The sequence below is a fragment of the Haemaphysalis longicornis genome, unplaced genomic scaffold (assembly GCF_048455015.1).
Source record: "Haemaphysalis longicornis isolate Haplotype H1 unplaced genomic scaffold, Haemaphysalis longicornis Haplotype H1 scaffold_6, whole genome shotgun sequence".
Classification (NCBI taxonomy): domain Eukaryota; kingdom Metazoa; phylum Arthropoda; class Arachnida; order Ixodida; family Ixodidae; genus Haemaphysalis; species Haemaphysalis longicornis.
In genome coordinates this window covers 51952628-51980358 of record NW_027526407.1, presented here as the reverse complement: position 1 = coordinate 51980358, position 27731 = coordinate 51952628, and the positions used below count along the sequence as shown (strand labels likewise).

General features: G+C 48.6%; 1 protein-coding gene across 1 annotated transcript; it reads left to right on the top strand.

The window, feature by feature from the left end:
• Positions 1-1979: 1979 nt before the first annotated feature.
• LOC144142656 (neprilysin-1-like) lies at positions 1980-24215 on the top strand. The gene is made up of 6 exons (XM_077674309.1): positions 1980-2725; positions 2912-3222; positions 9876-9993; positions 16491-16577; positions 19067-19114; positions 21067-24215. The coding sequence occupies exons 1-6, from the start codon at positions 2408-2410 to the stop codon at positions 23104-23106; spliced, it is 2922 nt and encodes a 973-aa protein (XP_077530435.1). The 5' UTR covers positions 1980-2407; the 3' UTR covers positions 23107-24215.
• The last annotated feature ends 3516 nt before the right edge of the window (positions 24216-27731 follow it).

Genomic DNA, 27731 nt, shown 5'->3' with positions numbered 1-27731 from the left:
AGGTGGTGTGGGCGGCCCGGGTAAATGGTGGTTGGCGTCTCACGAGAGCAACTGGAGTACCGCGGAAGTCGTGACTAGGCCTAACAAGGATTGCTTTTCGCCTGCGCCACACAGAGATCGCCGCCTCAGACAAACTTCACCGTGGCTTGGTGGACACGGTATGACGGGAACGTTGCCGGGCTTCTGTGGGAAAATGCGGGTGGTGTCAGTCTGACGCCGAGAGCTGAGTCGAACTGCGGTCGTGTTGGTGACACCTCGCTCCTAGAAGCACGACGACGATGACGATGGTGCAGAAGAAGGTGAAGAAGAAGAATAGAAAGTAGAGGAGGATGATGATGATGATGATGATGATGATGATGACGATGCCCTAATTGTTTAGACACGTACCAATGGGGGGATTGACCAGGGCTAATGCGCTGATTGCACATCGATAGGACTCCACTGATTTATTTCTAAAAAATAAAGCAGTGGAATGAAAGTTATCAATCTTACAAACCGCAATTACCGATTAAGCATGACTCCGAGGGGTTGACGTCTTCATCCGCTTCGGATAAAAGTCAGATCTATGAGTTGCGAAAATTTTACTAAAGCATTTCTGACTGAAGCATTTTTGTAGTGGGCTGCGATTTATTTGAACCCTTCAAAATTCACATTTTTCTTGTTACCGGGGGAAATGGCTGCATTTTTAATGGGGCTTTTTTTGAATTCCTACGAGGTATTAAGAAGTTCATATCGTGTGCCATATTCAATATCATGATAAGCCTCCGGTTCCAACTCACAAACGCGGGTTGCTCCCGCAGTTAGTGGGACACTACGATGATTTGTCGCGACGCACCCACGAAGGGGCTAGGCAGCATCCTTTCACAACAGTATATATGTATGTAGAAATCTTTATTAATAAATGGTGAGGCCTGTGGCCTTAGAAAGGAAGGGGTTTTTTGCAAAGGTATGCAGGGCTCCGTTAGGGCGTAAATTCTTTGGGCTACGCCTGACTCTTTAGCGGCAATTCTCCGCTAAAAAGGGAACGAAAAAACCGCACCACCAAAAACAAAACGCCCATCGTCGCTCGCTATGAGTCCTTGTGAATGTATGACGCAGTGCGTGACGTCGAATGTGCCTGATCGGGCGACAAAGAGCGCGGCGTTTCGGTGCGTGGGCTATACAAACCGTGGACACCGCTTAATTCGCACGCCGTTGAAAACATGGCTTGTACCAGAGGCTCCGTAAGGGAGAGGGGGAGGGGTCGTGGGGCTGGGCCCCCCCCCCCCATTCCTGTCGTCAAAAAGTAGGCTCATCCCAGCTCTCTTCTCGGTACGATTAAACTAGTCCTAGCTACCCCAGGAAATCTTCCTGAACAAGTTCTTCACCAACAGCCGTAGTCTGCCAGAGACGATTACAAAATGTCATTATCTACAGAATCCCCCCCCCCAAGTCCCTATCATTACGATCTTATCAAAGCCGAACTCTACCATCATATATTGCACTGCCCAAATTTTATTGCTTTCGTACATTCCTTCCTCCTTGCCATGACACCGTACTTACATTTGCCCCACATCCCTGTCACACAATACCGCCTGCGACATTACAATTAATACCATGAAAAGCGGCCTAGTACGGGAAATGTAACCGTGGTCCACATGGTTCATAAACCATGCCCCTTCAAGGCGACCTTTAGAAGGACGGAGCCTTGCCTTAAAAGAGTACTGACACAAAATTTCAAAATTTCGAAGTTGAGATAAATTTATGTAAAAGGCTTCCTTCGTATATGGAAATATCTCCCAGCAGGTTTCAGCAGCAACTGCTCGGTATAACGTATTTTAAATCCATTGTTATCTTTGCGCGCACGAGAAATCTCAGAACTGATACACTTTCGGCATCAGCACCAGCGCGACGCCATCTGCTCCTACCGTAGCTTTTGTACCCAAACTGCCGACGTCAGGGCTCCCGTGACGTGGCCAATGCGCTGGCTGCAATTGACGCACCCTTCTGCGCCGTGTGTTTCACTTCACGGTTTTGGGACTGACTTCAGGTGTACGGACATGGCTGCCATCGCCGCGTGCGTCCTTAATACCGGCAGTGGTGCGATAACAACGGTGACGTCACGACCACCGTGCTGTCATGGCGGCCGCTCGGTGTTCGTTTTGTCGAAACCGAAACTGGCGCGAAAAAACGAGGCTGTCAATAATTATTCACGCTGCGATCAACCATCTGATTAGCCATTCTATGATTATTCCGCTGGTAGGCAGACAATGAAGAGAAGGCAACGCGAAATTTTTTTTGGGTCGGAACTGTTTTAAAAACTCTATTTTTCGTGAACATCACTCCGCAGCTGACGGTCGAGGATACGTTGACTGAGGTCATCTCGCCCACTAAAGAACGTCCGCACCCTCTCCTTTGCCCTCAATGCATGTTTACACTCTGCCATGCAGCATTCCTTCGACCTTATTCTTTCAGGCCAATCCCAGAGCCCAGCTGGTATGCGAGCCATTATTTTTGCGCGTCATCGTCATTATCATCGTCATCATCGCCACCACCACCACCGCAACGGTGGAATCCACGGGTCACGACGGGCCTTTGTCGTCGTCCCGGCATCCCCGGCCACAGACGTCGTTCTCTGCGGAACTTCTTTCCACGGATCTGGTTCCCCTCGTTGAGGGAGGGGCACAAGTCGCGGCGGGTCCGACACGACAAAAGGAAACGCCGAGGAAGAAGACGACCTCCGCAGGTACTCGCCAACATCAATATTCCAGGTTCAATCCTAATTCCGATTATCTGTCGACGACCTAGACACACTCCTTCTGGCACACCTACTAACCTTTTTGGTTGCCCTCGAGGTTAAGGGAGGATAACATCCCTTCTTTCCATCAGGGACACTTGGCCTGTCTACTCATCCTCCAATGTCTCTCAACAGGTGCCTGCCGCCCTGTTCGTGACGCCCCCTCCGGGCTCTTCAGAGAATGGCGCCATGACAACGCCCACCACGTCATCCACTCGGCGCAAGCGCAAGCACAAGCACAAACACCACAAGTCGCGCCAGGATACTTCGCGCGCGAAGTCCCGATCGTCCACCGAACAGCCTGCGGACACGGTCCCGGGAGCGCCAACCGGTGGGTCGGTGGGGCCGGAAGGCCCGCATGAGTCTGCCCACGTCGGCAACCTCGACAGCAGGGCAGCAGCTCCGACGGCATCGCCACAGACAGACGGCCTTATGATTCAACACAGGTAAACCTGCGCTGCTGCAACGTCGGGCTTGTGTAGGGCGGATTACTTGTTTCCAGACATGAAATGAGCAAAGATGCAAAGGATCCGCTCTACTGAACATGCACGTCACTACATCTTCCTTCTTTTCACCTTCATTCCTTGTTTCCTCATTCATTTCTTTCTTTCCGCCTTCCTTCCTTCCTTTCTTGCTTTCTTTTTCTCTCTTTCTTCCGAACAAAAAATCTTGCTGCCTATCAAGTGGTTGTTGCGAATGAGGTTACGTACAGAGCACTGAAAACCTTGATGGGGATTCCATTTCCCCGTAGAGAAACAATGGGACACAACTGAATGCAACGACGGAAGGTCCATTTCCCAAATAGTACCTCCCTTACCAGCCTTCGTTATACGCTTCTTTCTGACATCCCGAACAAGGCTGCGACTTTACGCGGTGTTAGCTACCACACCAACAAATTAAAAAGGGGAATGCGCAAGGCGACGCTTGCATGCGAAAGGTTATTCCCGTCGTAACACATCGAACAAGACAAAAATAAATGACGGCAGCGGTTCATGTGGCGCCAGGAGAACAAAGCACTGTGTGTAATGCCTTAAATGATAACCAAGGCCTGGAATCCTCCGAGCCACACAGCTGGGCCATGCTGGAAAGGGTGACATGTGGCGTCAAGGGAACGACATCCTGAGCTGTAGACACTAGTGCGCTTATGGGGTATGTACCTATCTTCGCGTCTATAACCCGAGCCTGCATATAATCCGAACTCCCCCTTTCAGCCCGCCCGAAAAGAAAAAAATTGGCCGCGTATCTGCTCCTTTCGTTGCAAATGTCGTCAAAAGACGATAGTCTTTCGTTTATAGAACCGCGTTTCCTTACTCCACGTGCGTTGCAAGCAGAGCGGGGAACGTGTCTAGTAGAACCTTTCGTAACTGTTGCCCGTTGATTTCTTAAAATGGCGCCAGAAGCTATAGTGGCGCGGGCGACAGCAGCCGGCGGCGAAGTGAATTTTTTTTCTGCAGTTGACCAAGTATTTAATTTCGCAAAAGTCAAGCATGTATGATTTTTTATAAAGGAACACTGCAAATATCACTTATGTATTAATTTGTTGTCTTATATTTGCGTAATGTCTTGTTCTTCTTCAACAATGTTGACAAGTATGAACATTACACCGGACTTAGACGGGTAGATTTAGCTGTGACTATATAAGACTATTGCACAGGCATTGTTTTACTATGGCCGGGTGGCTTAATCTAGCCACAGACAGACAGACAGACAGACAGGCCAAAATTTCTGGGTTTAAGTAGCCCAAGAAACACTATCGTCTTTAAAAAAATCCTCTCGTATTGCCCGCACATTTGATACAGGAAAGGCTGCAACAAATACACTCCTCAAGCAGCACATCACCCAACTATGTAGACAGGAAAATCACACATTTATCAAGTAGAATACACTGACTTCAATAAAACCCAGTTGTTAGAGTACCCTTGTCCTTCTTTTTTCTTCCTTCTCCTTGTATGTTTTGCGAAACCGCTGCCATCGAAACTTAGTCAGCGTTACTGAGTAGGAGCTTCACTGCACAACGCGCATTGCCGTGAAGCTGCAATAAAGCAAAAAACCCGCGTACCAGTGTTGTACACGTTCCTCCAAAATAGGAACGAAAGCTCGTTCCTCGTTCCTTGCCAATTTTGAAACGAGTTCCCGTTAGAAGTTCCGTTATTGCGAAAGGAACGCGTTCCAGTTCCACTTCGAAAATTGGAACGTATCGTTACGTTAACGTTACAATTAGGTTTTTAAATTAAAATATAGTGTAGGATAATCCTGGGTCGAAATTAAGTGAGACATTTAAAACTCACATCGAACTACGTATATTCTACGAATATTAACACCACCGGCAGCAGATTATCTGGAGATAAAGATATTAAAAAGGAACGCCCCAGGCGAATTTTTTCAGGGAGCACCGGACGAACTCCAGACGGCTCGAGGACATTTCGGTGAAGGATATTTCAGTGCGGAAATTTCGGTGTACGGCACATCGTTGTACGGACATATCGGGGTAAGGCGTTTCGGTGTACGGACATTTCGGCGACCAAATTATCCGGTGCTTGCCTCGTTGCGACAGCCGTTATATTTTTATTTCCGGTTAACGTGGGTTATGGACAAAAATCTGGAGCAATGAATTTATTTTTTGGATTGATGCCATGTTCGATCTTTGCCAGGTATTTTTAGAAATTCTACATTTATATATTTTTGTTTAATACCTCTTCCTGGGGACACCTGTTATGCAGCCGATTGAATTCTTTAGCACACGTTTTTTGTTTTTCATTTATTACAGGCTGTTAATTTATATTCGCTCTTTTTTAGCTAAGACAATTAACTGGTATTTACTAGTCTACCGCCTCTTTTGTATTTTTTTAAAATTACACACCCTCAAATTACAGAAATTACATGCACACTCTCAATATCCAAAAAGTAAGAAACATTAGCTAGCCCCCCAGAGTGAAGAAAACCTTATGAATAGTATTACGTAGGCTGGGCTGCCTTGCTAAAATGAATTCGCGAACACTGGTCTAGGATATTGTCGGGGAGGAAAAACGGGCCTTTTGGAAAACAGCCGCAGGTTCTAATGTCCTAAATGCTGATTAAGCGCGTACCGTTTGTGCATACAAATTCCACCCATTGTGTTCGGGACAACCAACCTTCGTTTAATGTTTACAAGCCTACATTTACCACATTTTAATTCTTTGTCCTAGCAGCACCTACCCCCGACTTTACACTTGAATCTCGACCAGATTTCTTTTTCAGCCATATTATTCTCGGTTTCCCCTGAAAATCCTACTGGCGTGGTGGAGTTCACGGTCTCCGAAGCGTCACCACAGTGATTTTTTATTTTTTTATTTAGAACGCTCCGCTAGCCTCTTAGTGGAGGGTTTTGCAGGAATTCGGTGATACATTGAGAACAATGACATAGCACACTTCGCGTTTAAAACAGAGAAGAAGCTTTAATGGGCGCACGTAACCTCTATAATGTGGGACAAAAAGCCACCCAAAAATCCGCTGAGAACACAATGGCCACTACCGTTCGCTGGCTACGCCCTTCCGCGCATCGCGGTCATACCGACGGCGCCCCCACTCCAGGAATCGCTCTTTCTGCGCCTTCAGTCGCCCCCTTGGGAATTAACTCCTCAAGTCGCGCATATCATGGACACCCCAGGTCGCCCCCTTGGGAATTAACTCCTCAAGTCGCGCATATCATGGACACCCCAGGTATACATCGCTTCCTCCCATTATGAGGACCAAAAAAAAAAATGAATAGGCTAGTGTGACGAGAGCGGCAACAGTCGTCTTCAAGTTTTCGAAGTCCAGTTGACGCAATGGTGAAGCACAAGTGACACCCCTCTCTCTCTACTTAGGGGGATGATTGCCGGCGGGGCTGAGTTTTCCCCTCCCCTAAATAACGCCACCGTAAGTGTGATCGTTGGTTTGTTTGTTTTAAGTAGAACTGACACCGAATGCAACGAAGGCGAGATTGATTGAGAGAATAATTAAAACGAAATTCACACGCGCTTAATCGACCTCGTTTTTCTGTTGTTTTTTCGCGGAAGTTTTGCTGGGGGGGGAAGGAGGGTGGAATAGACTTAAAGCAGCAGCGTCTTGCACTGTTCGGTGAAGTGAAAGGAAAGCGCTTTGGTAACACCTAAAGTATTAGGGTTGTTCACATGAATGTTAAAATAACAAAAAAAATGGTTGAACGGATCCAAATTAACAACGTTAATTTTTACCATCTACTACAGAAATTGGGCTTCACGTGGCAATGCTCCGCCAGGGTTTAGCGTTTGTTTCCATGAACGGCGGCGCAAGCACAAGTCTCGAACGTAAAATCATATCAAGTCACGAAATTACAATATTAAAGCTAAAATGTTCAAAGAATGCCTGGGACATCCCCTCATTCAAAATGTCTGGGCCAAGACGTCATGCGCCAAAATGTCCGTGCACAGAAATGTCCACACCGAAACGTCCTGGACCGAAATGTCCGACACCGAAATGTCCGAATCCCGTTTAGCAGTCCGTCCGTTTCGTTGGCTACGTTGTTACCGGGCTTACCGGGACCGGTCTGCTTCTGAGCGCGCGGAAGGGCGAGTAGGAAGGGTGCGGAGGCGCGGACATGGCGAAGGCAGGCCCGCGGAACTAATCCCCCTACTGCGACGAATGCCCAAGCACCCAGCCGTGTCCCGGTCAACCCAGTAACAACGCATACGACAGATTGGACGGACTGCTAAAACTCTCTATTCTTTCCCCGCCAGGGAACAATTCTATCGGTCAGACGCGCATTCTGGCCTCCCCAGACAAACGATGAAGGGTGAAAAGCATTCTCGCGGCTACGCTATTCACCCGTAGAACGCCGCGTAAGCAACCAGCATGAAAGCAGGCACAAGCTGCGGCCTGCTGCGTGGTTATTCTTCTGCCTTTGACCTTCGAGGAAGCATGTACGGCTGAAGGGCGGGAAAACTGACCATCTTATAGGAAGAGAAACGCAGTAGCGCTTTGTGGATTTTTGTACTCGAGCCTTGGCATCAAAAACAGCCAAATTCTAGCAATGTAACGGCAGGAACGCCGTTCCTGCCGTTCCTTCAAAAACCTAACGAGTTACCGTTACAGTTACACCGACCCTTAATGGAACGGTGCCGTTCCTCCGTTCCTCCAAAAAGGAACTAGTTCCAGGAACGCCGTTCCTTGTAACGCCGTTCCGTACAACACTGCCGCGTACTATAGGCACCCCCACTTTGACACTGAAATTTTCGCATTTTTGGTGCGGGTTATACGCGCGAAATTACGGTATGTTACTGGCCGCGTGTGGCACAGTGCCGTTGTTTGTCTCCCCTCATTTCTCTTAAAAGCCGAATTAGTCGCGCAGGCGACATCGCGCTCGTTCCGAGAAAGGAATAGCGCCCCCGTCTTCTTCTTTTTCAAGATCGGGGGAGCACAGGGAGGGCGGTGCCCTCATTGATCACAAGCACAAGCTTGCGATGTACATGTATTCACACAGAAAGAAAAGTTGGGAGGACTTTTAAAGAGGCATAAGTCAGTTTTTCGAATTTATAACTAGTAACCACGAAACGCCGAAGATCCGAACCAATTGCGGCTTTCAAAGGATACAGCATCTAATTCCTAGCCTATTACATGAAAACAGAGGCTTAATGAACAAAATTGATCAATGCCCATCTCCCATTTGTTTCAAGAAAGAATTCTCGTTTGTTTTTTTCTCTGTGTTGCTTACTGCTTATCTGTTTTTGTTTTGCAGCGTAACCGCGCTTTTGTACTGCATATCCGTTTTTTTATATTCCGTAGTACCTACCCAAGCCATCTGTACGTTTGTTATGTGTTTATTTTATAATTAACCTGGTTTCGGTTTCCCTGTCATGCAGAATACATATGGGGTCGGGAACCCAGTCACGTGCGGTTTCGCACCTTTTGTTCCTGTTCCTTTAGTTTGCTCTACTTAAGAAACTGAAAATGCTAATAAAAAAGAAAAAAACCCGCTTTCTTTCTGGGAAAGGTACGCTGTCTAACCGTTCCTCTTTAACGTGCAAGGCGTAATGAGCGAAACCCTGATCCTACGGCTTGCTGAACACTGAAGCCTGCTGGCTCACGCAAACAAGAAAGGGACATTCTTCCGCATGAGTAGGCTGGCAGTGCTTCCAGAAAAGAAATATGTAGGCAGAAAGCTGTGGCGCGAGCGAGATGCGGGTCGCACCAACGGAGTCCTGAATTGGGGATCTCCCCCACTAACCAGTTCGACTTAACGGTTAAATAAGCTTTTGCATCTCCTCCTTCCACATAACCACGGAGAAATAGATGTCCCAAGTCGTAAAAACTATTTGAACGTCCTGGGTATTACGAAACGTCCGGTCAGTTTGATCGCGGTGTATTGCGAAAATACACAGAAGCTCTGCTGATGCAGGGACGATCGCCGTTGCGGTAATAATACAATTCCCATTTCCCTGAGGATGCGAGCACGCGGGAGGATGTTGCGCTTCTTCAAACAAACGGCAAGGGCCTGATACTTTTGTCATACGTCGGGGGAATTTCCTCCGACAAATTGGAGATTCATTACGCAGTCCTATCGCAGCCGGATCCGCATTCCGTGCATGGTGAGTGCATCGCCCCCGGAATAGCAATGTCATGAACGCTCTCCTACGAGCAGTCACACTAAGTGCTGTTCTACGCTTTCTTGAATACACTGTCATGGTGACATAACCGGGCTCCCAACAAAGCTACCGCTACTGCCCTCGCGCGAAAGAAAGTGAAACATCTGTTGCTCCGCACTTTGCAATAAAGGAGTGCGCCATCCCTCTATTGTATCTGCAGCCGATAAGAGATGTCGCTTCCTCAAGCGCCCTGGTCACACACGCTCCGTTGTTGCTAAGGCATCTGTGAGTCGATGAGCATTGATGTCTACTGGTCTTCAGCGGTGTATTACAGGTCAGAGTGACTGCCCGACAAATCTCACTGTATGTACCACCAAGAACTTTTCCTGTTCGATGGAGCTGTGTCTGAGCGAAAGACTGTTTCGGCCATATTAAACGTTTTGTCATAATTTCCAACAACATCATCGTCTATTCATGCTTTCCTAATGAAATGTGCCTCCATTGACCATGCCCTGCAGAGAGGCGCCGAAGATACCTGTTGGCAGCGACCTTGCCCCACAGCACGACGCGAAGAAGCACCCAGAGACCGTCGAACAGCATTGGAAGCCAAGAAGGCGTACTTTACGGGACTCGCAGGTGATTGCCTTCGATAACGCTTCGTAAAGATGAGAAGGGAGTGGACACAGCAAAAAGAACCCGGCACGCCAACAGTAGAAGGAAGTTTCACATTATATGCGATTAATGGAAGCGCCTGAAAGTTAACATGGCTCGGCAAGTAAAGCTATTATTCTGCTAGATGCGTCAAAATGGCAATGAACATGGCTCGGTTTGCTGTTTTGCATACTTCTGAGTTTTAAATATATATATATATATATATATATATATATATATATATATATATATATATATATATATATATATATATATATATATATATATATATATATATATATATATATATTACTGTAATCTTGAATAATAGTGTCATATAAGGGACATAACACTTCCCAATGTCCCATTTAGTGCCGTGCCTTGGAGCCAGAAATGAGATTGCGGTCCCGGTACCTGAAAAATACAGTTGAGTACCAAGATTGAGCTCGACTGTCGCCTTATCTTGCTTTCTTTATTGCACGTCTAATTCTATGTACATCCAATTAGTACGACGTGTATACTGGCGCCCTGACTTTTTGGGATGCAACATATATAGCGTTACTTCGCTCTATTACCCGCTAGAGTTAGAAAGGGTGCTGATGTCTCTGACGAAAATCGTCAAAATAGCGGCGGCTGAATGACAGTCAACCGAATAACTGCATTCATAGACCATTTCCATTGTTGTGATGGCGTCTGCAGCGACAGCTCTCAATGCAGCTGACTCTAGGCATGTGCTCGGCGACTGACAGCACTTTTCTCACATTTGTTTACATACATAACGATGCCAAAGCGGAATTGTCGGTAGCGTGAGTACCGACTTTTAAGGCGGCCCAATATAGGCATTCCGGTTATGTCGCCGCTACTTACAACTACCGTTAGCATAAGGAAAGCCGGACAACCAAACTTGGACCGTACGGCAATCACGTACACTTTACCTGACATTGTTTACAAACTTGAAGGCGGTTTCGCTCTCTACCGCAGCACAAGGGTATCCCACGGGCGAGAATTGTGGGATTCCTGCACCTGTGCACGCCTCCGAGTGGCGGGTGGACGAGGGGTGCCACTTCTTCGACCTCTGCTCCTTCCGCATCAAGTGCTGCAAGAAGCTCGTCCACCCGGCGTCCGCCTGTTTATCGGCGCAACTTCCGGGCGCCACCGCCACACCGCCGCCATCGTCGTCCACAGCTGCGCTGAAATAATCGGGCGTTCGATTTGAGTAAACGCGCCTTACCTTACACGGCTAACACGGCCTGGACTCTTCTTTAAACCCGCAAGTGTTTTATTCCGGGATTCATATCAGTCACGGAAATGACTCCAGTACAACGAAACAAGCGGCCTGTAAAGGGTGCACCCCAGCACACAGGGTCATCTTGCGGGGAAGCAACCTTTCGTACTAAAGAGTACGTTATACTTAGGGTTGTTAGTTTTCGGGTTTTATATTTTAACACAACAGTATTTTACGCCCGGATACCCCAAGATTTCACTGACGTCATATCCGTAACGGAATAGTGATCTACAATATGTCAGCGTGTGACAAGCCTGGGCTTGCGATCTCGTTCAGCACTCCTTCTGGGTCATCCTGTGTGGTCTGGTGATAAGAGGTTGGTCGTAGCGCTGGCTTAGTGATTCAGTTATTTAAAACTACGCTTTGCCTGCCCGATTTTGTTTTGTCCTTATTTTGTTTTTGGTTTGTCATGCACTTTTTTATTGTCTGTGGTGTTGAGCGCATGCCACGGAGGCGTTGAAGGAGAGGACCAGACCTCGTAGCAAAGCTGTTTTTTTTTCGAATGCAGTGGGGTCTCCAACTACTGATGCAAGGGCGCGCGAGCTCTCCGGTGGGTGAGCGAGCTCGGCCTACGTCACGCTGCTGCCGCTGACACTGTCGCTTGCCGCCACACTGGTTTCTGATGCTTCAGGCTCTGCCACTCAAGCCCTGCGGTGCTTTGGCAGGCCAGACTCCTGGTCCTATTTCAATAACGAAATAAATGATCTATTCACCATTATAATAATGATCAATACATTGACTTTCCATCAAGCATAGGCGTGATGACTTTAAGATAGAACTGTTGGACATGCTTACCCATGCATTCGTGAAAACACCTTCGTGTTTGCAACGACCAATTATAATTTTTTATAGCACCAGAGATAGCCCAATAGTTGCTGTTGATTACTTGAGTGCTTTCTGAATGCACCCCATCCCACACTAATCTTTCGCTGTGTTTATTTTTCTTGCTTAAGAAGGATAAGAATGGGGTGGAGTGAATTCGGCAGGCATTCTCAGATAATGAATGACAGCCTACCATTGGCCCTGAAGAAGAAAGTGTATGTCAGCTGCATCTTATCGCTACTCGCCTACGGGGCAGAAAATTGGAGGCTCACTAAGAGGGTTCAACTTAAATTGAGTACGACTCAGCGCGCAATGGAACGGAAGATGATGGGTGTAACATTAAGGGACAAGAAGAGAGCGGAGTGGGTCGGAGAACACACGCGTGTTAAGGACATATTAGTAGAAAGTAGGAAGAAGAAATGGGCGTGGGCAAGGCATATAATGTGAAGACAAGATAACCATTGGTCATTAAGGGTAACAGAGTGGATCCCTAGAGAAGGCAAGTGTGGAAGGGGGCGGCAGGAAGTTATATGGGTACGTGAGATCAAGGAGTTTTCGGGGATCAGTTGGTCGCATTTAGCGCAGGACCGGGGTAATTGGTGATTAATGGGACAGGCCTTTGCCCTGCAGTGGATGTAGATAGGCTGTTGGTGGTGGTGATGATGATTATGATGATTTTTCTTGGTTAGGGTCGGCACTGACAACCTGTACAAGGTAAATTAATCAAGCGCTCCAGATATTATGTAATGTAGATTCAAGAGCTGGCTTATATTAGGCTGCTCAAATTACTTACGGTTGTCATGCGGAAGCAGTACATGCCCCAGTAAGGCCTAACTCCATGCAGCGAAACACAGGCGAAGAAGGAACAAACGACACAGAAACAATAAGCCACCGCAGTAGTCGTCAGTAGTGGTTCGGAAAACGCACGATTCACGACATCCCGGGCTAAGGACGCCTCCCTCCGGGCGGGTGCCCTAATACCGGCACCTCGACTTGAACAAATCGAGTTTATACAGCTTCATTGAATCCTATATTGATCATATCAATACTTATATAAAAACTCGTTCTCAAGCTTTGACCAATCCACCTCTGTGAGCACGAGCCACTAGACTAAGATGAATAAGTGAAGAGTAGGAAGATATTTTAATGATCCAAAATTCTCATGGAAACCTGAATGGTGCCCTTCGCGCAACTTAGAGGTGATTATTACAGCTCTACGTTGTCGAGTACCCCCGTTAAATGGGTACTTACACAGGTCTCTTCTGGCGCCAACAGCTCTGTGCAGCTTTGTAACGAAGACGAGTCCGTAGAACACTACCTCTTGACATGTCGACGTTTTTCACGTTTCAGACGTCAGTCCCTGGAGTTGCCGCTTTGCAGTTTGGGGATATCCTTAACAGTGCCGGCTCTATTATCATTCAGGGCATCCGAAACAGGGTTCTGCCGCCGGGATGTATGCTCTGCCCTCCTGCGCTACATTGAAAATTCAAAACGATTCTCTTTATGATTGCGATTGGTCACCCTCGCCTTGATTTTCCAGTTTTTGTTTATTTCAAAACTCTTTCCAACCGGTCTAAACCATGTTTTATAAGCGTCTTGTGATTAGATAAGAACTCCATTTATTTTAACCGTCCTCTGTTGACTGGTCAATGCCCTGATTGGGTATGTGCCATATCTTAAGGCGCAACAACAACAACAACAGCAACAACGAACCTGGGGTCGAGGTTATAGCTTCTGGACGCCAACCGCCAGCCGCAACTCCCTCGTCCGGAGCCCTACTGCTTCAGCTGCCGTCCGGCCGAATAGTTTTACCGAGGCGGCAACGAACACACCTCACTCGTCGCCTCAATGTCCCCTGCTCGAGGTCCCCGGAGCGAAAGAAGCGCTAACAAGCGCAGGCAGTCCAGGGCACCGACCCGACGATCCATGTCAGTGCACCGGCAGCCTTCGACACAGCGCAAGGCTTCAAAGGCAGCGCCCCGACCGCCTTCGGGAGAGCGCCGGGCCACACAGGAATTGCTTCGGAAGCCTTCAATGGCGCACCGGGATTCAAAGGCGGTCACGGTACGCACAAGCTTGCATAAAGTTACACCAGGGGCAAAATTCTCGTGTCCCTTTAAAAAATTATTCAAAAATTCGAACAGAAATGGCTCCCTTTCTCGAAGGGGGTTGAAGTGTAGCTGCATCTCCAACCCGGGGCGGAATGGTCAGTTTTGTCCGTTTCATGTCCATTCCAATGTGCCCGTTTCGATGGGGCTATGATTGGCTGAAAGCAAACGACCAGATGAGACGCATCACATTCATTGGCCAGAGGCCTCGTAAGTGCAACTGCGTCACTAGTGAAACGGACGCGAAATTAACATTTTCGAAATGGGCACAACTCAGAACTCCGTCCCAGGTTTGGACAACTCCGCCCTGTGAATTTAGGCAGGCGTGGGAGGGAGGTTCGTATCCTGGAGAAAGAATTAGAGGCCAGACATTAGGTTCCCCAGACTGTGCCTATCACAGAGCTGTCCTCGTTACTTAGCGAGACCGCTGCAGTTTCTATGCGCAATATACCGTTGTTTTTCGGGCGCTTTCCAGCAAGTGCGGATATTATTGTTTGCATTCAGTGCAGCACGAACTTCGTGTCGCATTTGCACTTTCGAGGTCTTGAACCCCTCAACTTGCACCACCACTCCACAACACAAAACCAACACCAGCCTTGAGTGTTTTCTGCCGCGTGAGTGCCTCCCACTCTCAGCGAACCACAGCTCGCTCGAAGTTGACATCTTTTAAACGCGCATGAAATCATCGAAACTCGGAGTTCCGCGCCAATTTGGGTCGCGACGCCCAGATACAGTTCAATCGAGTTCCTTAGTTCATCTCACAAGATTTTTACAGCACAGTGGGTGCAAGATTGTTCTCCACAATACGCCCAGTGACCATGTCCAACTCACCGTGACATTGTACCTCATGCGGCTGGATAATAGTGACAACAGGCGTTTCGGCCTTGAAAAGATATTCTCGTCCTTTGCTGGGCAGTTGGAACCGCGCAGCCCCAAATCGCTTTTCATCAGCCGGTGGAAGCAGAATGTCACTATGAGTTCGACGTACACCCTGTACGGATCGTTGAGAACCATGTTTTAGCTGACCGTTTTTCATGGTCCGCTCCGCGTCGATAGAACCGCTCCGCACCATTCCGCATGCGTGGTGCGCCTGGCCGCGAACGGCATTAACCGGGGTTTCGCTAAGCGAGTCGCCGGTACAGGAGCAGACCGTTGAAGACGGTAAGCTAAAACTGTTTAATGTTGCATCCACTGTGCAGCAAGAAACTTGTCACACAATAGAGTTTTGTCTGACCGCTTTCGACGGTCCGCTCAGGTATCGGCGGCGCTCTTGAAGCAATCGGAGCCAATGCCGTTCGCGGCGAAGCGCGTGACGCATGCGCAGTGGCGTTCCCGCTTGCTGTCAGAGCGGAGCGGACCGTAGAAAACGGCCAGCTAAAATTTTCTATCAACTGCAGTTTGGCCCAGATTGACTCTGTGAAAACCGCGGAACTGTAGTTCTATTGTGTCAAATCGTACGTCAACGGACGCTCGCCCGATAACGGCAGTACCGTCGCTCATTTAGTTTCATACTAATTTATACTAGAGGCAAATCTGGCGCCACTGTATTAGGGAGCCGCGCTCCAGCGAGCGTTCCGTCTTGTTACTTGTACCGGACAGGCACGTTCCACTTGTCCTTGGCCTGGCTCATGAACAGGCTGAAAAGTTGGCTCTGGCTGCCGTAACGCAACAATATTAATGTTGAAGGTTCATGAAATTTGTTTTGTTATTACGAAATTGAACCTCCAAAAATACTAATTTGTCAGTGGATATTTAAAAGCTTCATGTACGATTAACAAGAAAAAAAATGTTAGCCTTTTTTGTTGATTTTGTGATTTTGGCTTCGACCCAAGAAAGAAGCCATATATCTAGCTAAGCCAAGTAGGCGAGGAACGGCGCTAGCGGCAATGGCGCCGCTCACGGCGGCCCTCGACTGCAGCAACAGATTTCCCTCTAGTATATATTCGTATGAAACTATCTGCCGTCGCCACACAAATTCTATGGCTTGGCCAAAAGAAACGGCTCCTAAAAGTCGGCGGTGGGAGGGTACCTCCCCGAGCGGGATGGGGCCACCCCTGCGAAACCGCTGTGCCCTCTATCGGTGGGTCTGGGAAGTGGTTTCGGTGAGGCCGCCTGTGTGACAAACGACGTACAGCAGACGGACGAACAGGCTCGCCCCACAACAGCCCTACTGTAAACACTATATTTGGGGTGCCATGCCTCCTGCCTCAGCTAAAGGGGGTTGAAAAATGTCTAATCATGCCATTTTGTTCACTGTCTGTGTGCAGACCCCCCTACGCCCTCCGACCAGGGACGACCAGAACAAAGCAACTTATTCCGCCTCTGTCTCACAGCCCAGACACGACAAATCGAAGGTGGGTTATTTTCGGAGCTGTAATTTTTATACCCGTACCCATGACATTCGAGATTTAGCGTGCCCAGTTTTGAGAGCCTTCCAATCTTCGCAAAAACAGAGAAATTAGATTGACAATTTTCCACAATTCAAAAGCAGACCTGCTGTACCTTTGCAAACGTGACAGCCGAGAGGTTGCTTTCAACCTCATCAACATTGTAGGTAGCTTGTGTTTGCCTAATGTATGGCACTGGCAAGCACAATTATGTTGTGCCCAATAGGTTCCGGCAGGGCATGACCGGACAAACAGCGCCAAAAAGATTGGCATAAATGCGTCAGCATTTCTATGTATACTCCAAGGTGTGACTCGTCTGTCTGTATGTAGCGTTCGACGTGTCACGCTTTCGCCTTTTGCAAAAATGCGAAGTATGTGAAAAGGCCTACTCTATTTCTGTTTCGTGGCACCGCTCAAATGAAACCTGAAAGAATGCCATTCCAGTAGTGCACTTGCGCTTAGTGGTAAAGTCATTTTTATTGGGCTGCTGTCCATTGCGGTATTTAGGGGTCACAGAAAGTTGTTACGTATTACTGAGAATTGTTTGCCGAGTACCCGCCCGGCCAGGACAGTGTAGGGTCCTGAATTTCCACAAAAAGGCAGATTTTGCGAAAGTAACTCTTCTAGTCGTTTTAATAGCGTAAATAGAGACAATTAGTGGCACATATATTTTAAAAAACAAGAAATAGTAACAGAAAAAGTAAAATTTTACCAAAAATGATCTGACAAAGTCAGAAATATGCACCTTATACATTTTCTCCCAAATCCGATGAATAAACATTTGTCTGGAGAAAAACGTTAAAAGTACGAATAAGGAAATAGCGGAAATGTCGAACCGTGTAACTTTCTGAATGTACACGAAAATGGATATTTTGCGAAAGTAACACTTGTAATCGTTATAATAGCGCAAATGGAGATAATTGTTTAAACAGAATTTCTACAAAGCGAAGAATACCACGTAAAATTTTCACAAAAATGATGTGACAAAAATAAAAATATGCTTCTCATACCTGTCCCTCAAACCGAAGAATGAACAAAAAAGTTCACGAAAGAATGTTGGAAATACGTATAAAAGAATATTAAATGAACCTACTCTGTAGTACGCCTTGGTTCTGTGGAAAAAAACGTAACTAGCAATGTAAAGGCACATCACTGCTATAATGATTGGCGGTAATCACTATAAGTGCTTACAGTGTTGACGAAAACAAACACAAAAAACTTAAAAAGAATAAAATAGCAGCATCTTTCGCTACTCACAGCCATATTTGGCTGTAAAGAACTCACACTTAGACAAGCGCCATGAGAATTCTACGCATTAGTGGACAATTCTCTGAATTTCGGCAGATTTTTTGGTAGAAAGCGCTAGGGCATTCAATACCACTCTGCTTATGTGTCTCAAAAATCAACGCATTTCTTTATAGTAGTGAAAGCAACTTTAAAGGTGCTTTGCGTTTAGTGTTTCACAGGAATAGTATATAGGCGGCCCCACTAGGATGCCCTGTAGGGTCTACTTCTCTAACCGCTTTAACACTGAGAAGAGAGTAGCTAGTACTGCCACACCGCCGATGACGCCGACATCCACATGGCGTGATGCTATAAAAATTCTATAGTAACCCGCATTTAGCGCGTCCAGCGGTATAGAAAATCTCACGAGCACCGACTGGTGGGCGAGTTGATAGCGAGACATGATGGAAAATAGGCGCGAAAAACACAGCACAAACAAAAGAACTCCACGGGACAGACTTCTACTTTCGGTCCTTGGTCTTGCATTTTTTCTGCGCTTCTTTTCCATTTTTCCGGACGGCATAATATTAACAATTATTAAAGGTATTCTGAAATTGTACCTGTTTTCGTTCACTTGCGAGATGGTCGTATTTTGCAAGCGTCTGCCCCCAGAGCTCGGAAAGGCGATAGGCGAACACCTCTCCGAAAAAAAAAAAAAAAAAGACCTCCCTGATTGTGTGTCACTTAGACAAACGCCGCTTCGGTGGCAGTGTTCCTCTGAAAAGAAAAAAAAGCTTTAATTCACCCGCTTTATTCGGAGCCGAACGAAGTTGCATGGTGAATCATCTTGCGCAATTTAGCCACTGGTTCTAAACTCGGTTACAACTCAAGAACGGCACCACCTCATGTAGTGTATCACTCCGCCAAAGCGCCGGACCCGTGACGTCAGTACGCGCGCGTTTTGAAAGGGGTTTGCTATGAATGCGTGATATCGTCTGTCTTGTCTCAGGCAGTTTGTTTGTCGTCAGTGGAGTCGTTTATACGCATATTAAGTCCAAAAAATCACGGGAACGGCTCACGCCATGTTCAAAATATTCCCAGTAACGCCCTACTTGCGCCGCGCGGAGAAACATCCGGTTACGGTGATAAGGCACAGAAGCAACTTCCGGTGCCGTTCTTAAGTTGTCACCGAGTATAGGGCGGATCTCTGATACTTTCTTATTTGTTTGCAGCCACCTGGCAAGGACAGCGATCCCTTCCCTCTGAGCGGCGCTTCCCCGGTAAGACACTGAATAAGTTGAAAGAGGACGGGGTTAGTTTAATTTCTGTTGTGGAAGTGAGGTACGAAAGAGAAGGAAAATTTCACATTAATATTTGAGTTGTGTGCAAGCGACAAAAACGAGCGATGTGCACCAAGTGAATTTTCTTCTCATCTGTAGAAAAGGAGGGGTACGCGGGGGCGTTGAAATATCGGAGGACGCAAATTAGACCACGCTTGTACCTTGATGCCGGCTACAGTTTTTTAATGAGTGTTCTTGAAGCTACCACATGAACATGTGGGTGTGGTCTAGCACGCACCTACGCACACACGCACACGCCCACACACAGACACACACAGAAAGGCACACGCGCACACACAGGCACGCGCACGCACAGACACGGAGACACAGGTGCACACACGCACACGAACACAGACACACACGCACACAAACACACAGGCACGCACACACGCACGCACACACAGACAGACACACACGCACGCCACACGCCTACACACAGACAGGCACGCACACAGACACACGCACACGCGCGCACAAACACACACACACCAGATAGACACGCACACATATGCGCATGTATACGCACGCACACAAACGCATACATGCGCGCACACACGCACGCACATGAACACGCGCGTGCACGGACATGCGCGCACGCACAAAAAAGGAAATGAAGGTGTTTTTGCAGACTCCACGATATTTTTAGGAGCGGAATTGTTTAAGCTTGAGTTCCAGCTGGGCCGGGCGTCGCTCGAAAATCGGTGCAGAGAAGTGGAAAGTCATTCTGGGCCAAGAACCGTGAGGGGAATTGTACGCATCCGTTCTTATATCAAATTTCCGTCAAAGGTCATTTCAAACTACCTAAAATGCAACGCTAAATAAAAACCACTGGCACCGGCAGGGATCGATTCTGGGACCGAAGAGAAGCGGAGCGAGCGCTTTTCGTCTTTGCGGCTAAGCTACTCCCGGACGTGGAGACGGGGAGATCGACGCTGTTTTTGATTCAGCGGCTGCGGAGTGGGAGGGCGCTTTTTGGAGGTGACAAATGAAACGAGAGAGAGGGGGGGGGGCAGTGAGAGAGATGACGCAGAAGCCGCGTGTGCCGCCCTCCTCCTCGCTCTTCGAAAGACGCTCCTCTCCGTCTTCTCTCAGCCGACGCACGGCTGGGCTAGAGCGGCAACGTCCGCCGCTGTAGCCCGGCCGTGGCTGCTGCGTTCGGGACACCGCCCCCGCGAATCCCAGGTTACGGCTGGAAGAATCTCTGGGTTCACTCCTTGTAGAGCAAATCGTGTAAGAATTCAAGTGACATCGCACGGACAATTGTGGTGGGTGTCGTTTACAGCTTTGCTTTGCAACCCCCTTGACAGCGTGGAATGGACCTTTTTTTTTCATTTTATAAAGTAAGGGATAAGCCAGGCAGGAGTCTGTGCAGCCAACCGATATGGTCCAACTTTTTTTCCCGGCTGAGGATCTCCCTTAAAGTTATGAAGATCAGAAGAATCGAGACCTGGGCTAGTTGGTACTAGTACTTGAACATTTCAAGTACTAGTTTGTACTAGTACTTGAACAGTTGGTACTAGTACTTGGAGTAGAACGAACTCCACACAAAAGGAAATACACGCAAGACAAGAAATATACGCAAAACAAGAAGGAAATATACGCACCGCAACGTTGACTAGCACCTGAAATTTTTTAGAAGTGACACAAACGTAAGTACTAGCAACTTCATACCCATGTGACCACAGCTCATGCAGACGTCACTTTTCTTTCTTCCTTTTCCAGTTGCGAAACAGCACTGTGGTTTTTCTAGTTCTTAACTGTGTCCTTTTCGAGTCAAGATGTTCGATTAAGCACAATCTGTGTAGCTACAGTGTACACAATATCAGCACATACATGCGGGACCAGTTTCTCAATTCCATGAAATCTGCTTCTTCGTGTGTCTACTACTGCAGGTTCCCAAATCGCGCCAGTCCACGTTGCCCAAGTTGATGACCATCGTTGTGGCCGCTTTTCTGGTGGCGCTGGTTCTCAGCGGCGTACTGGGTTACGCTATATATCTGCGGAATAAAGTCTTCATCCAGTACTGTGACTGGCCGGGCTGCCTGGAGCAGGTCAAAGAGCTGAGAGCCGCAATGGACCCCTCGGTGAAGCCATGTGACAACTTCTACAAGTTCGTCTGCGGTTCCTGGAAGCCGCTCTGGGGAGAGCGCAGCATGATTGAACGCATGTACGCCAAGTCGTTCTCCATCGCCGCCGCCGAGCTCGAGAAGGAAGAAGGCACCGTGGTACCCACCGTCCACCAATTCTACAAGAGCTGCACGAGGAACCGCTCTTACGACGAAGCAGCAGCAGAGATTGAAGATTTCAAGAAATTTAAACAAGATTTGGGACTCATGTGGCCCGAGATACGTCGGCCAGCTGGCAGAGATTTTCTGCGCATCTTGATCACGATGGCCGTCCAATGGAATATAAATATACTATTCACCGTGAGGGCGTGGCGTGCCTTTCGAGGCAGAGGTCAAACGCTCTTCATGCGTCGCGGTGCGTTGGAGCCCATGTGGAGGGACGACGGTTTCGCAGAACTCGTCATGGTGCACTGCGAACTTCTGAATGCAAGTGGATGCACCGACGTAGTCCGGAAGCTCGCGCGAACTGTCAGACATATCCACAACGCTGTTGTAAATATTACGCTTGACACCACGACTGAGGTGGCCATCCCCGTGAGAAACATAAGTAACTTCATTCGCAGAGGCAAACCATGGGAAGAATACCTGAACGAAGCCTACGAAAATCGCTTCAGCTGGGACCCTGACAAAACCGTGGTGCTTGAAGATGCTCTCATACTGGAGAACATTAAGAAGTTACTTGCCAAGTACACCGGCGTATCCGACACTAAACTTCTCATGGGACTGGCATGGGTGTTTATCCGGACTCACCTCTGGGTTTTCACAGGACAAACACACCTACACCCTACACCGGAATTGTTGCAGCGTCCGACGCCTGGTGAGCTGGCATGCCTGAAATTGGCGGAGGGGGCATTCGGTTTAGCTGTGTCAGCCAAGCACATCCATCAGCGCTACGACACGGTGATGCGCGGCATGTTAAAAGACTTCTTTTTTAGGATCAAGAAGTCTCTCAAAACGCAGTTTTACGACGCTCCGTGGATACCGGACATCATCAATCAAAAGTACTTTCTGAAACTCGATGCCATGGCGCTAGATATTATGCCTCCCGAAGACTTCTTCTCCAACGAACGCCTGGCGAAGCTGTACTCCGGGTTCCCTACCATCAACCACACCTCTTTCGTGCAAAACTACATTGAGGTGATGAAGGCGTTTCGACAGAAGCTGACCGATGAAGCATTCGCCGACGTCGTCGCCAAGAGCCTCGAAGGCGCCAGCCTCGGTCGCGTTGCAAGCGTGTACTACCACTATTACAACACCATCTTCATGGGACTCGGAGTACTCGAACCCCCATTGCTGCACGCGAAAGGCACATTCGCAACGAAGTTCGGCTCAGCCGGCACTCTCCTAGCGGCGTCTATGGCACGCTCGTTCGGCCGGCTCGGCGTTCAGTTCAACCACCGGGGAGAGGCAGAAAACTGGTGGACCCCGCCGGACGCCTACGAGGACCGAATGAGTTGCGACCTTCGCGCGAGCGCCGCTGGAGCGGCAGCGAATTCGACGCCGGCGACGACAGCGCCGCTCTACGCTCTTCTTAGTGCGCTGGAAACGTCCTTCGACGCGTACCGCGACTCCCTCCCCAAAAAGGGTGAGAAGGATTACGACGCGGACGACTTCAGGTTGCTGGGCTTGGAGGAGTACTCCGACGACCAGGTCTTCTTCATGTCCTACTGCCTCATGACGTGTGCTGTCGACGGCAACAGCGACATGTGCAACGTGCCTATGCGGCATAGCAAAAATTTTTCCAGGGTTTACAGCTGCCCACGTGACGCAAAGATGAACCCTAAGAAGAAGTGTATTTTCTTTTAACTGACTCGAGCACGTCTTATTTCACGTCTTAGTTCTTTGGATTTGTGTTTCCTCGAAACTAGTGCCTGAACATTTCCATCGAGTGTTCTGTTTTTTTTTTTTTTTTTTTGTATGCGGTCCTGTTTGACTATGGTGTAAACAGCGGACTGTTGGAACTGCCTGTTTCAGAACTTAAGCGAAGAATTTTCCTTTGGCTGTACCTTGAAGTGTCTCAGCCGTTGCATATCGCAGAGTTTGCGTTTTAGAAGTGCAGTAACCTGTTTCTCATGGCGTGTTGCTCAGCACTTCAGTGAGGCCTACGTGTAGCAGTCCTGAGCAACGTTTTTAGATCTAAAAACGTTGGTCCTGAGCATAGGGGTGCGCAGAACTGTCTATTACAAGAGGGGGGGGGGGGGGGAGCAAGTTCTACCGTATTGCCACCTATCGTTTTTATATAAAATAACAAATAAAGAGAAAGGAGGGAGATTTTTAATATTACTGCATTATTTATTTTAAAACATTTGTAAATAACTTAGAATTTTTTTGTACTCCTTAGGTGGGTTTCTATGGTCGGCGCGACACATGTGGCATACGTGGTGCGGTCAAAAACAGAAAATGAAAGTTTTTTTTGCAGGTTTATGTTGATCAGGACATGTAACTGCAATTGATTAAATGCACTTGATTTCACAAATTTTGGCGAACTCCGGGTTGCAAAATACAGTGATTTTTTTACTTTCCTCGTCTTCATACAGATATATTGTTGAAAAATGGCCTTCATAACAACAATTTCTGCAAGGCCGAAAAAAAATCCCCCGCATTTCCCCGAGGGGGAGAATGTGAAAGTGCGAATGCACGGTTGTCGGCCCGCTTGCGGCGCTTGCGCTCGGCCCCCGCAGCCCACCCCCTCGCCGCCTTCTCTTCCATCTCTTCCATCGGGTTTGTAGTATCACGTGTACACCACGCAGTTATCAAGCCGCTATAACGCCGCTGAGTCGCCAACGCACGCCGCTGACGACGTAGTTTGAATGCGTTAAAGATATAAGGCGCGTCTAACACTGATATCACCGTCGTGTCTGTGGCTTGGTCGGTAGCGCGTCGCGCTGCGGCCCGCAAAGTCCTCGGATCGAAACCTGGCCCCGGATGCTGTTTTTTCTTTAAAGAGCACTGCGGACGCCGCCGCCGACGCCGGCGGTGGATGGTTTGGGGTCGCTTATAAAGAGCATTCGCTCTTAAAAAAAAAAACAAGCTCCGCAATGAATGCGAAAATTAAAATAAAACGGTGACGTGCTTTTCACGATGGTTGTTCCCCGGCATCTTGGTTTTTTAGGTTCAAAGTATGCAATCTTTGGAATCCGACATCAGGAATCTTCGGCGGCATATCTTCAGAATCCTACGTGGCCATAACAGTGCATTCAAAACCAGAAAACGTGGTTGCCTTTTTCTGCTCTTTGTGTCTGCACTAAGTCCTCACATTGAAATTATCTTGCAGTCGCCAGTAACGCGTGCGCAGAAGCGAGACGAATTTCTGGTAATGCAGGTGAGTACAACGAGACTGCCGTAATCATCGAAAAGACGTGGCCTCAAACGTGCTAGACGGGACGTTGCATGAACGCTATCGATTTGTTGAGACGCTGGCCGAAGTATGCATGGACGCTGAAACGTTTTGTTCCGCATATATTGCGAACAGGACAGACGTGTCACGACCTAAGGGTACTCGAAATCTAATAAAACTCCCACCTCCCCTCGCGGGAACCCCTGTGTAGATGCGACGCATAGGCGGAGCGGCGAAGGGAACGCGTTTTATAGCACTCATAACGTTGAGAGGACTGCGTAAGCTGGTCCCAGTCGATGACGACGTTGGCGTACTTGTAAAGCGGCGTGGACTCTAGGTGTTTGAGCCAAGCGTGGGTGTTGCTTCGCCGGAGAACGGCACACCGGTTATATGCGCAGCGCGCCCGAAGGAGAGGAAACCGCGGAAGAGAGAGTACTGCACATGCGCCGGCCCTAGCGCGTCTGCCGCGGCTATGACGCAACGTGCCGCGGCTATGACGCAACGCAATCCAACACAATCCACTTTAATCCAATCCAAATCCAATCCAACCGAATCCAAGCCAAGCAAAGCCAATCCAATCCAATCCAATCCAATCCAATCAAATCAAATCCAATCCAATGCCCCTCGCGAGAGAGTGTTCGTTATCGGAGAGGAGAGGGGGTGAGCGGCGGAGAGCGCAGCTCGCGCGGCGAGGAGAATGGCAGAGGGGTGGACAACGCCGACGACAACAACGACGACGACGCCGGAGGGACAAGGCGAGTGAATCAGATGCTCTGCATCTAAAATGCGGCTGAGCTGTAGTCGCACTGAACGAAAGCACCCCCAACAACGAAATATAACATTCCGTTATGTTAGCCCGTCGCCTTCGGTTAGCTTCCCCTATTTTCAGTTTTAAAACTAGCCCGGGCTAAGGTTCATGCGCACTAGACGGAGTGAATGACGCCTGTACAATAGGTGACCGGTAAAAAGCGCAAAGGCTCATGGGTGCATTGTTTTCTCCCGCGGAGAGCCGCCACTTCCGGTTCGGGAGCTCTCCTGGTCTCGCGTACGCCGTCGGCTTTCACGCGCGTGTGTGCTTGTTTGTTTATCTGTTTCCACAGGGAAAAAAACGCTCATGCATCGGGAATTCCATAAATAACAACGATTGACCCTACTATGGGTTTATGTGACAGGTAAGCACCCTGTGACAAATAAACAACACGCACACACGCGCCTGACAGCCGCCGGCGCACGCAGGCTTACGGGTAGACCTGTGCGCCGGTCAGAAATCGCCGGCGGCGGCGCGCCGGTGTTCCCGCCTCCGGCGGCGGCGTGTAAACGGCGCGGGGGTCACCGGATCAGCGGCGGCGTGGCGCGGAAGAGGGGGGAAGGGGGGATGGATTCGAGAGTGAGGGGATGAGAATCATATATATAAAAAAACAAAAAAAACGAGAGAGAAAATTTATGCCGGGAAACAACGACTGAACCACGGAATAAAACCACAAAAAAGGAAGCACTGTGTGACGCCCTGCATTTACTTTTTTTTTCACAGAAATGCTTAATCGGCGTATTAACACATTTAATGGTAGTAATAACGTAAACGGAGAGCATTGATCTAACGGACCTAAAAAACTCCAACACACAAATATACATAAAAAAATTACGCAGTGTCTAGAGTTACGTCCGACGGAACCCAAAATTGAAAACTAGAGTTACGTCCGACGGAACTTTAAGCCAGTTTCTATAGTTACGTCCGACGGAACCCAGAATTGAAAACTAGGGTTACGTCCGACGTAACTTTAAGCCAGTTTATAGAGTTACGTCCAACGGAACTTTAGGCCAATGTTTTGAGTTACGTCCGGCGAACGTAAAGCATTAAAAAATTACAGCTAACGGCACCAAATACCATGACGCTCCCGCCGGGAGACCGGCCTTTGTCAAGAATGAAGGAAGTCAAAGACTTTCGGTCATTCCTTTGCTCCTGTCTTCGTCCTCATGCCCCTTTGGAGAAGAGAGGGGAACAAGGTTGTTGGTTGGGCACAGAGAGACCAGGTAACCGGTTAGTGCCTGGACAGGAACGAATTCACTTGCTGTCATTTTAGAGTTTCTAAGAAAGCGGAGAAAACAAGAAAGATATGTGGCGCTTGTGTGGCGGCGGCGCAAGCCTGGGCGCGTCAAGAGGATTTTGAGTCAAGCCGGTCAAGACGGTGACAATCACGCATTTATCCTTTGTTAACAAGGTCGCGTCGTCGCGGTACGCATGGAAGGTTTGTAGGACCGGTAAGACTGGTGGGGCGCGGACGGGAGAAGAGGGGGAAGGAGAAAGAAGGGAGAACCGCCTTTACTTTGGGGGGCACTCCCTTAGAAATCTCTCCTACATGAGCAGCATAATGACTGGTTCGAGGCAGCCGCTACAAATTATCTGTTCATTCATGGTGAGTTGCTTAAGAGGGAGAAACGACAACTTCCAGTGGAGTGACGCATTCCCTCGTCCTTCCGAAGAATCGCCCTTCAGCGAGCCCCCCTCAAAGAAAAGAAATACCGCGGTGCCGGCGGCGCGCCGCAATTTTTGCTCGGCGGTGGCGGCGGCGTGCGCATTCCGGGAACTTCGGCGGCGGCGCAGTCGGCGCGCCAAAAAGAAGCTACGGCGGCGGCGCGGCGCGGCGGCGCGGCGGCGCACAGGTCTACTTACGGGAGGGCAGGAGAGATCTCGAACCGGAAGTGGCGGTAGCAGACGACGTACCCATGAGCCTTTGCGCTTTTTACCGGTCACCTATTAAAACACTAGAACTTGAAGAGTACCTTCCTCTTCTTCTCTCGCCCGCTGCGCAAATCCACATTATTCATTGGTCCGTTTCGGTCACGTGGTCGGCGGAGACCACACTGTCAAACTGCTCGGTTCTCCCCGTGAGCGGCCGCTGGGATTGTCGCCAATCTGATTGCATCATCGCTTTCGTGCGTTTTGAACGCGCTAGCGTTATTAGGCTCATTTTTCGATTTCCCAGTGGCTCCTAGCCGTCCGCCATCAGCCGTGCATGCTCATCAGGCATCCACGGAAATACGTCATCGCTGCTGCCCGGAAGCTACGATTCAGGTAGCAAGATTGAAAGGCTGG